At 41.0% G+C, this 11711-nt stretch overlaps 2 protein-coding genes across 5 annotated transcripts in view; one reads left to right on the forward strand and one right to left on the reverse strand.

Moving 5' to 3' along the window:
• The window catches only part of CMSS1 (cms1 ribosomal small subunit homolog (yeast)), a 378236-nt gene that overhangs the window by 298736 nt on the left and 67789 nt on the right, over positions 1-11711 (reverse strand). The gene's annotated exons all lie outside the window — the stretch shown is intronic.
• The window catches only part of FILIP1L (filamin A interacting protein 1 like), a 317446-nt gene that overhangs the window by 244017 nt on the left and 61718 nt on the right, over positions 1-11711 (forward strand). The window contains exon 1 of one of the 4 annotated variants that reach the window (XM_019548857.1): positions 10376-10469. The exons of the other annotated variants lie outside the window; for them this stretch is intronic. Coding sequence (XP_019404402.1) covers positions 10426-10469 — 44 coding nt within the window. The 5' untranslated portion in view covers positions 10376-10425. Of the gene's footprint in view, positions 1-10375; positions 10470-11711 lie in introns of those variants that run through there. 4 annotated transcript variants of the gene reach the window in all.

The following is an 11711-nucleotide window of genomic DNA, read 5'->3' on the forward strand; positions in this document are numbered from 1 at the left end:
TTAAGGAGTCTCATTCATGGAAAACAAGTACATGTACCTAACAAATACAGCTCACAATTCTTTGAGATAGCACCCAGTTTACTGCATTCCTGCAGTAAAAATCACTGGGGAGTTTGAAAAATCAGGATGATGATCCTCAATAATGAGCAACAGAAGGAGGAAAGGCTACAAGAGAGAGTCAGATTGTTTGCCAAGCAGAATACTTGGTGGGTGGAAGGGAGCAAGAATCAACTAGTCAGGTACCAAATCCCATCTTTGGCCTACAGAACTAGCATAGCACTTAATTCTACCACATTCTTAAAGATGAGAACTTTATACACCTCACACCTTCCCTCTAAAAACCTCAAGTTTGGCATTTATATTCCACCTAAATTTGAGGTATCAAGCCTAATTTATAGAAGAGTAAACTGAGGCACACAAGGCCAATATTTTGGTTGCCCACCTGGGGATCTTGATTTTCAGGGGTGCCGAGTATAAGGAAACTTAGTGCTCCTGTTACTCTAAGAGAGTGAAACTGCAGCAGCTGAAACCCAGGAAGCTGAGCAGGGGGTAGCTACAGAAGGAAAGGCTGGCTGTTCATCAAGCCCATAATGAAAATTCCTGTGGGTAGCTGGGGAAGTCACCTGACTGGAAGGGGGGAGGGCTTGGAGAGCATATAAGACCAGAGTCTGAGCCAGGGCAGTCAGTCTGGCTCTGCAGGCTGAAAAGGAAACAGGTCTGGGAAAGGGAGGCTTCTGAAGAGGTCCCAGCTTGACCCCTGGGCTACCCTGGGGAAAATGCAAGTAGGATACTACTGGCTTGCAAGGGAATTGGACTCAGCATAGGGTGGAGTGTGTAGCACAGCTACTTTTCGTGCAAGGGTAGCATGTCATTAGTGTTTTTGCTACAGGGCTTATTCCTCTGTTATAGCTTGAACCAGCAGATTGAGCTGGGACTATCAAGGGTGAGTCCCAGCAGTGCCCAAGCAGGGCAGAGACAGGATCAGGGGGCCAGTGCCTGAGCAGAACAGAGATAGGGCCAGAGGGCCCAGAGCCAAAGTAGGTGAGACAAGGGCCAGAGCCCAAAATACGAGAAAACTAGGGCTGGAAGGGACCTCAGGAGGTCATCTAGTTCAAACTCCTTCTCAAAGCAAGACCGTCCGCAACTACATCATCCCAGCCAGGGCTTTGTCTAAATGGGTCTTAAAAACCTCCAACGATGGACATTCCACAATCTCTCTGGGTAGCCTGTTCCAGTACTTTACTACCCTCCTAGTGAGAGAGTTTTTCATAATATCTAACCTAAACTTCCCTTGCTAAACTTGAGACACAAGAAGCAGGATTGCAAGCAATGGGGTCTAATAGATATGTTGGTCAAAGTCAGACAAGCGCACAATCTGGGATCCAAGGGCAGCCTCCCTTTTCAGCCTTCAACTCATGACATCAAAGGCATGGCAGGAGAAGAAAAAGGAAGGGAAGCCAGGGAGCTTGATCAGAGCAGGAGTTGTAAGGCCACCAGGAGGTGTCACAGCCAACCCTGGGATCTGATCCTTCCTACATGAGGATCTGGCAAATCCTATTTCCTTCTACAGGAATGAGAGGTACTCTGCAATACAACCAGCAAAAATTAAGGATGCTAATGAAATAAACATAGCAGCGTATTGTTTCATTATGATGCCTAACATATTCACTATTTGACATGCAAATCTCATAAAAAGATGTACCTTAAGGCTAACTATTAACAGACCTAATCCTGAGAATGTTTAGCAAGGTTTGATTGTGATCCTCAAATTAAAATGCCACTGAAAGAAAAATTAAGACGATATCACCTTTCAACTCTATGATAGTCAATATGTGCATTTTTGTAATGTGTGACTTTCTTTTTTAAAAGGACTTTGTTTCTAATACTTAACAAGGTACATCATATCTTTACACCTCAGCTTGGATAATTAGCATTTATTCACATTAAAATGAGAGTAAAAGAAACAGGAAAAATCAAAAAAGATGAAATTTTGATACCCACTTCACACTGCTCTCACTAAACACTAAGTTGGTTTTGAAATTGAATACTTGAACTTGCCAGGCATATAACAATAATTTTCTACACATGGTACTTAACAAGTGAATAACTCTAAAAGGAGCTTAAATTAACTTAGAAAGAGAAGTTTAATATTCCACGACCAAAAATATTTCTTTCCAGTATTTTTAAGTGGATCATTCTTCAATAAATTAAACTACAGATTGTGTGGAAATTGGTCTGCCTTCTTTGAATTCATTAATAATAGCAATTACACCGTGAAATTTCAATAAAATGTTCTATAAACTTAATTGTGTGTGTGTGGGGGGGGGATTGGTTAAATCAACTTTAGCCAGTCTTTACTGAAAGAAACTGAAAGTGAACTAGCACCAAGTTATAAATCTCATCTACTTAACATATACCCTTCTCATGCCATTATGTTTGTAAGGGATTATTTCACATACTCAGAATAATACATTAGAATATTTACAAAATATAATGAGATGACTACAAAAGGGTTAATTCAATAAGATTACTTCTTCCCCATAAAACTACCATTCAGCATCCTACCCTCAGGGTATCATCAACCAGTAAAGCCTTTGTTCTGATGATGTAATGCTTTTAATGCGATATCCCACTGGGGAGCCTTTGTGGAGGCATAGACAAGTAGAGTAGTGACTCTGCAAATTAGATGATGTAATGTTAGTATGGAAGTGACTACGTTATACTGGTTTCAAGACTCTATGAATGCCCAATATAAAAGCAGACACTTTTAGAGGCTGGGCATTTTTTTTCACATGAGCATGAATTGCTCAAATAGTTTTCAGAATAGAGTACTTGCACTCCTGACTCACCTGCCTTTCCAGTATTCACACAACTTCTGACACCAAAGACAGGACAAGTACTTCTTTCAACATCCATTACCAAGAAGTGACCCAGAAAATATGGCTTCATTTTAAAGTTTCCAGTCCTCAAGTTGTGGTAACAGGGATCACCGGTACATACAAGTAGCTGGTGGCCAAAGGACCGAAGACAAGCCACGTGTTCAGCTTTCAACTAAATCTTACCTTAAAAAGGAATCTCTCTTAAAACCCATGTTTGTGATTAAGTCTGTGTATTCCAATAATGGAAAAAAAGGTGTTTTCTAGCAATGGAGTTTTTTTTCCAGCCTAAAAAATGTGTTTTCTCCTGGCTAAACATAAGAACATAAGAAATGCATTCAGGCAAAAAAGAATGATTACCCTTCTGCAGCACAGGAATTGTAGATTTCTTGAGATACCCAATACATGGAAATCAATTTCACATAAAAGATGTACAACTGAGACACATAAAGGAATTCTACTAATTAGAATGCCCTTCAGATTTTGACATAAACTTTGGAAAGGAAAACATACCCATTACTCTCACTGTTAAATTAAGCAGAATGAGAAGTAATCGATGAATGCTATGTGGCTATTTACAGCGTGCATGCAAATTTGAGTTCACAAATCAATAGTCATATTCTGGGGCCCTTATCAGTTCCTTAATAGCAGGAAAACTAAGCAAAATGTATTAATAAAGACAAAAGAAACTTTTGTATTTGCAGAGATAATTTTCTAAAATTCTCAGGAAGAACTAAACACTTCATATGTCTCCACCATTATAACCTTCCAAAATAGTTATTCTCCCAAAAAAAAGACTAGTAGCAAACGGTGGCTAATAAATAAAAATGGAAATAGGGAGAGATGGAATATTTGAGCAACAATGGCAGAAAATAAAGATAGGCTGAAACAAGCTGACAACCCCAGCCCAAAACTCTATTATAGGCCAAGACACAATAATTCTTCAATGTCAAAAACCACCAAACCATGCCAAAGCAGCAGACTCTTTTCTTTCACCAAGACATCATGCAGCCCACAGCAGAAACATGTTCCATTTGATATAAGAGCTTCTCCATATGCATGAATGTCCATTTGATGCCCATACTATCGCCATTCCTGAATTCAGACTAACGTGAGACTGAACATCATTTGTTTAAGGCTGTGAATCGGGGCAAATCTCCTTTGAATCGAATCAGCTACAGAAGCTTCGCACAGCCCTACTGTTTCCCAGTGGCTAGCCTAAAACTTTCAGTTACTTGCCCCCATCCCCTTTCTCCTCTGTAAGAGCAAAAGAACCACCACAAACCTCATCATATTACAGTATGAACACCGAAAATGCCTCTTCAGTCTTTTCTTCTTCCTGGAGCCCATAAAGCAGAAATTCATTCATACAGAAAAACACTTTTGCTCTTCCTCTTGTTAAATAAATCACTCCCCTACATGCAGAGAGAGGAGTGGGAAGGGGGGTTGATAATTAGTACCTGCATTTAACTCCAGAAGGGACTTAGATCCACAATGACAAGTATCGGATAAGACCATAGGTGAAATAAGCATAGACAATTTTGTGTTGTTTGTTAACAGCTGGAAAAGAAAATAAGTTAGATTTATCTATTTCCAGTCTTTTAATAAAGAGTGGATGGAACTACAACCCCATTCTAATTGAAACCAGGTTTCAGAGAACCAATCACCTCCCTCCATACACCCTTGCAGTTTGTAAAGAGAGCTATAACATCTAGCTTCCTTTATATACCCTACCTACAAAACCCCTAAACCTTAACTATAAACCATAATTACAAAAGACCCTCTGAGGCATCTGGGAATCCATTCCCAAAAAGCAGCAGCTCTCCTACCATCAAAATATGCTTAAAATGGAGAAGATGACATAAAAAATTCACTTCCTGTAATACAGAAGCAATGGAAATGAGTCAAAGTATGCTTAAACAACCCACACCATGACTTCAATGTGTGTGTACAGTACCCTTTTCAGGGCTGTATTTAAAGCTAAGGTCTAATCAGGCCTCAGTCATTTGTTCCAGAGAATAAACAAAGGAAGAAATCAGGGACCTCAGGGCTGTGTTTCATAAGAGCTTACGCAGATCCCATATTACTTGACCTCATGTCAAACAATATTTAATCTTACTGATACAGGAAGTGCTATCATGTCCTGAAGCACAAACTTTCTGGACACATTCTCATATGTTAAAAAGTTTCCCAATAAAAACATTGGTAAAAGATTTTAATGTGCTTCAAGAAACTGCACATTTATGTCACTTGATTTTTCAAGTCCAGCTCTATAGGAATGCAGAACTTCCCTTAGAATTGTGTAAGCACGTTATACTTTCTCCGCTCTGATTCTAATGATAAGGTAGTCCAGCCTCTATCTCTGTCAGACATAGGCCCCTCTGCCAAAATTATCAGCTAAGATGTCAACTGATCTCAGCTACAGCTGTGGTTTTACAACACAAATACCTATCCCACTAGGAATGCTACTGAGTCCTCTAATGCACACAAGACTGGCCAGTGAACAAGCTGTATCTGGCAACAACGTTAGATACATGCTGAAGGCTAGTAGTTGAAAGCTCCATGTTACATTCCCAAGTCAAAGCCGTTTCATCCTTTCCAAATAAAGTGTTTATTTCTACCATTCTTGCTATTAAACTTAATCATCCCAAACATGCAGTTGGCTTGCCTGTAACAAAATAACTTCTATTTTAATCTAATTACATTCAATCCACCTCTTCCTTCCTCATCAGGAATGTAAAACATTAACCTGTTGCACATGTACTTAGTCCCTTCTCATCTACTAGAAACACAACCAAATAAAAAGGATAACAAACTTCCTATCACCAGAATTCTATTGAGTTAGTGTAAAACAAACAAATGTTAGGCTAAAACCCAGTCAAGACTTACTGCAGTTATCTGTAACAAAATATTCTTGAGAAAGAAGGTCTTTAAAAATCTGTGCCTATAGTGCTTTATCATTCATTCAGCCCACACACTTCTTTATAATGTATTTTTATAAAAATTAAAAGTTTATTGGAAAAAATGTAACTAAGACTTTTATCCTTCAGCCCTGCTACTGACTATTGCTATCTATAAACAACTGTAATCATAGGAAGCATTGAAAAAAAAAAAGGCCTAGATTTTTGTATCAGTAGGATCACCCAAGATTGGAGAAGTTTTATGGCCCTGTTAGGAAAAAAGGTAAGAGATCTGGAAAAGTCATAAAAATGGCTTGTGCTCATGCAGTTCAGTTAAACAAAAAATGTACACCTTAAACTTACAGTTGTCTTTTTTTGGGAAGAAATATATTCTGTCCAGCTTACAATTTTACCTTTTTTTTACATTTTATCACTGTACTAAATACTCCAATACATCTTTTAATACACAGGAAGCCCCAAAATGAAATCTGCACATATGTACTGTGATCACAAACTCAACGCATATACAACTGTGTTAAAAGACTGTAGCCATCCTATCCTCCATCTAAGGTGTGTTAGACTTTACATTATGAGCTCTCAGCCTGCTGCCCAGAGACAGAGTAAGCCAAAAAAGAGTTCTACAAGAATTCCTTTAGCTATGGAAAAGTTACTGGGGGAAATGTCATTAAGTGAGTGGCATGGAACAGCGTTTGTACAGGAAATAATCAGATTTTAGAGAATGACAGGTTTTGTTTTGTTTAGTTTTTACTGTTGTAAGTCTCTGACCATGAACTTTTTAAGTAACTCCCTTGTGCTCCAGCAAACGCTTTTAGGCATGAAGCACTTTGCCTGAATAAGCTGCATTCAGTTCATCCCCCTATGGTTTTCTTAGTTACAGTTCAGTCCATCAACAGTGTTATCTAGAGGTATCAGATTGATAAACGCATTCCCAGATATGACCATACCTGTCTTGCTGAACTTAGTATAGCTCCTTCTGCTGACTGTCCTTCAGAAGCTTCCAGAAGGGTAGATGATTTAGTCAATACTCCCTTATATTTCTTCCCCTCTTTGCTTGAGGTACTTTATTTTATTTTGAAAATTTTGTTGCAGACCTCGAAAACCAAGCAGTGGCTGAAGTCTGCTAAACACATTCCCAAAACCCAAGAGACTCCTTGAAGAGCACCAGCTATCGGCAACGTTAGTACAAGAAACTACTAGAGACTGTACACTAGGAGATCAAGAAATTCTCTAAATACTTTTCCAGACTAGGGAACTGAACCACACAACCAAGACAAATTCCTAAATCATTAATCTATCAGAAAGCACAGCTCTCCTGAATCCCAAATGGACCAAAGTCTTGCAAGCTGTATTACATCTCTGGAAATCTAAAATCCCAAATAGCCTATATGGGATACAACATGCAGCTTTCCCCTCCATATCAGCCCACCAAAATTGAGGTGTTCATTTTAAGCAGGGAGTCTGATTTATTTCTGGATTAGAAGCAGCCTGCTCTGACCCTTGCTCCACAATTTAGCAGCTATAGTATTACTATTCAGGCAGCTAAATAATTGAGTTGATAGCTTATTGTTCTCCACTCCACATGTTTTAAATGACCGTATTTCCTTTTTAATGGTCTTGATGTTCCACTAATCAAGCTAACTTTTCTTAAAGCAATGTTCCTGTCTGCTAGCTGCTCCTGATCTCCCTCCTCCTATTTCACAGCCTAAACTGGCAAAGGAAGTTGAGTTAACTGAAAACTGGGCTCTACCCCTACTCTATCAAGCCACAGTTCTGGAAAAAACACTTTTTTTAATTAATTCTGTCTCTCAAAAACAAGGTATGTTGTATGTGAGAAAATAGGATATTTGCCTCTCTATTGTTTCAGCACAGATTCTTTTAAGCAGGTATCAAAATTATCAGTAATCCTGAAGTACTGTGAGAACTATGGTATCATTAAACAGGGAATACTGTCTGGGTAACTGGGACTGTGGGAAACAGCACTAAGATTACACAGCAGAATATGTTTGAGAGAGTGGTTCCATAAAAAACACCATTTGAAGCAGAAAACTCATGTGTCAACTTGTACAATAAATAGAAATGTTCATAATTGCATTTATACAACTCAAAGACTTTCTACAGAAACTTGGTGTAACAGCTATACTTTTACATTACAAAACCATGCGAAGCAGGTAAGGACCCAGAAAGGAGAAAATTAAAACAGTGAAGCAAAAGATTCAAATAAATCTTGATCATGGAACAACCCTAATCAATTATCAAAGCACTTGTGACCTCATTACCATTTGTAACACAAAGAAGCCTCCTTATATGTCAGACTTGCATCCTACCCATATTCATGGAGGAAACTCACAAAAAGCTTGGGACATAAAGATAGAACACGGCTCTTGCTGAATCTTGTAGCAGTTGCATGAGAGCCAGTACACAAAATGCCAGATCATTTCATTCTTTGGACTGGGTTTTGCATTCCCAGGCATTTGTGGAGTAGGGCTTCCAAGTACCATATGGGGAAACACAAAATCTTAGTCATGCCTCTAAGGACACTCAAGCAGATCAAGATATAAACTCCACTCAGGAGCTGAAGGGACTTATGACTGCTAAAGGTACTTCCCTGACTCTTCTCAGAGCCTTGAAACAGATGTGAATCAGCACTACCCAAAGCCATGACTGCACCAAAAAAATATAATCATTAATTTAAATCAGGTTTAATTTGAGAATGTCCACACACAGGTTTGTACGAATTTAAATTAATGCTTTAAGTTAAACACTGGTCTCTCATGTAGAGAAGCCCTGCCTCCACCCCCCCCAAAAAAAAAACAAAAACAAAACCAGGATTCATGATGAGAAATCTGAAGGGTGGTCAAGCATGAATCCATCCCCGAGGTTTTAGAGGCAGGAAATGGAGGAGAAGACAAGACAAGCCTCTTCCACATAACTACTACACAAAAATATTTCAAATGTTCTGTTTCCAAGCAGAGACACGAATGCATAGCATGACTGTCACGGGAGGACACAAATGTAACCAAGTCTTTAAATGGCTAGGTGGGTAGTATGGCTATGGAACAGGTTACCCAGAGAGGTTGTGGAATCTTCATCCTTGGATGTTTTTAAGACCCAGCTAGACAAAGTCTTGGCTGGGATGATATAGTTGGGGGTGGTCCTGTTTTTACCAGGGGGCTGGACTAGGTGACCTCCTGAGGTCCTTTCCAACCTTTATTTTCTATGACTCTATGATTCTGCTCCCACTGTTCTACTGAAACAGCCACGGATAGCATTTTTGTTTTCTGCTGGGGATCTTTGTGTATTTTTAAAAATGCATGGGGAAAAACTACTTGAAAATGAGGTGGACTAACTGAGAAAAAGTTATACCTTGATTAAAATAAAATAATAGTCATCAGTAGGGACCTACCCAGTTTGTGGGGGGTGCCCCCCCAATTTTGTGGGCAGGAGGGCCTGATTAGCTATTTTGCAGGTGGAGTATGGTGGACCCCCATACCTCTGATTAGACAAGGGGCATATTAGTGGAGAGGGGCAAAGCCATATGGCAGGCAGCCCTCACACCAAATCAGCAGTGAGGGGCAGCCATCCTGCCAGCAATCATTTGAGCAGGCAGCCCCTTCCCCTCCCCCTGCTGGCAAGATGCCACACCACTAATTAAGTCTCCCTTCCCCCTCCATGGATTTTGCAGGCATTGTCTGGATTTGTGGAATCTGCAAAATCTGTGGAATCACAAATTCAGTAGGTCCCTAGTCACAAGGCTTGTTGTATACCCCAAACAAAACTGGTCCAATCCCACTTTTCTTGTCTATGTTCCATTTCCTCCCAACACTCAAGAACAAGAAATAAATAATTCTGGATTTAGGTTAAGAAGAGTATACAAATATCTAGTTTATGTTTGTTTGCAATAAACTGTACATGAGTAATTTTTATCACAGATTTTCTCTTGGTCCCATAAAAAATAAAGGAGCAACTACATGGGCAAGTATGGAACTCCTGCCAACTCCGTTAGGAGGAAAGGAATTAGTAGTTAAATGAAGACATGCAGGCACATCAGATGTCAAAGCTGCATCCTCGGGAAAAAAAGTACCTAATTAATCTTAATAACTGGCTCAGAAGTTCAGTAGGATCTGCCAAAAAGAGAGAAGAATGGGAATACTGATAGGACAGTTTGGAAGGACAATTCTTCCCTCTGCCAAGAAATTTTTAAAAATGCACTAAGAACATATACTGTGTTTACTCCAATCCAAGTTTTTTTCCGCCCCCAAAATCTGCATCAGGAAAAAAAAGCCTCATCTTGGATTTGAGTATGTGCTCAGGGTCAGTAGTAGCTTAGCTTCCACTTTGGCCTTGGGCTCAGGGCTGAAGGCCGAAGTGCCTGAGCTGAGTTGCCACCTGCCCTGGGCTGGAATAACCCATTTGGTGGGGGAGGGCGCACACAGCTGGGGGGAGCATGAGGAAACTGTTGGGGAGGCAAGACTGCAGCCTCCCCTCTCCACCCATTGGTCCCTGTAACTGAGCCCCCACCCCTGTCTACCTAATCACTTACTTTCTTCTCCAGCTCTGGTCCCTCTAGCTCCAATCCAGCCTAGCCAGGAGCTGCTCCCATATCTCCCTGGCCAGGCGGGGCCGGAGCCATGTTGCTGCTGATTGTCCTACAGGAGCAGAGCTGCAGCAGAATGTAAAGGAAGTAGAGAAGGGCAGGCTGCAGGAGGGATCAGGGGATAAGAGGCACAGGCATGGAGGGGTAGGCAGCAGTGGGACACATGGAAAGAAGTGTATGGTGGGGGACAGGCAGAATGGGAGGCAGGCACAGGGAGACAAGGGCAGGGGAACAAGGGGTGGGGATCTGGCCTCTTGCCCTCACCACTGCTTTCCCTGCCACAGCAGTGTGGGGATGAATTTAAGATGACATTCCACTAATTACCATGTTCCAGCAGACTTGATTAATTCAGTCTGCTCCTAGCATGTCTACAGGCACCCACACAGTCCTGTCAATGGACTTCAGATTCTTATTTAGCCCTAGTAGCTTCAAAAACTAAAGAAAAAAAATTATCATGCAAATCAGAAAAATTATTAAGTATGAGATCTAATAGCATGTACAAGATCCTAGTGGAAGCGATAAAAAGTTACATATTTAAATCATTTAAAAGATAGACTATCAAACTACAAAATACTTTTAAGACTCCAGTAAGAAAGACTCTAACACGAATAATGTTGGGCATGCATTCAGGGAAAAATATCCTTAGCTAAAGCATTAAGTCAGTGGTCACCAACCAGTGTATCTTGATCCACCAGTAGATCTCAGAGCCTCTTGGAGTCAGTCCGAGGCAGGGATGGGGGCGGAGTGGCTGTGAGCATGCATGCATCCCAGCCCAGCAGGTCAGTCCGAAGGGGAAGGAAGAGGCAAGGGCTAGACTGAGGCCCCCGCAGTGAGAGACAGTGCTGCAGAGGTAGGAGCAGGGGTAAGTCAAGTGAAACCTAGACTTACCTGCTGGGGAGGCCCCCTCCCAAATAATTTTTTCTCCCCCCCTTCCCTCCCCACAGACTGACCTACTGGGCAGGGGATGGGGGGATACAGGGTGGCAGCACACAGTAGATCTTAGGTTGCTTTTAAATGCCAAAGGTGATCTCCTACTGAAAAAGGCTGGAGAGCACTGATTTGAATAATACAGGTTAGCAAAAGAATGTTTTAAACATTGGTTCCTTTTTCACCATTTACACTGGCCATTAAAATGCAACCAATCAATTCATATCCCCGGTTGGGGAGGACCAGGTTAGAGAGCTTCTGGAGGGGCTGGATGTGTTCAAATCAGTGAGTCCAGATGCTCTCCACCCCAGGGTGTTGAGGGAGCTAGCTGGGGTTATTGCAGGGCCCTTGGCACAGCTTTACAAGCACTCGTGGTGCTCGGGCCAGGTGCCA

Source organism: Crocodylus porosus, unplaced genomic scaffold (assembly GCF_001723895.1).
Source record: "Crocodylus porosus isolate Cpor-Errol unplaced genomic scaffold, CroPor_comp1, whole genome shotgun sequence".
In the NCBI taxonomy this organism is placed as follows: domain Eukaryota; kingdom Metazoa; phylum Chordata; order Crocodylia; family Crocodylidae; genus Crocodylus; species Crocodylus porosus.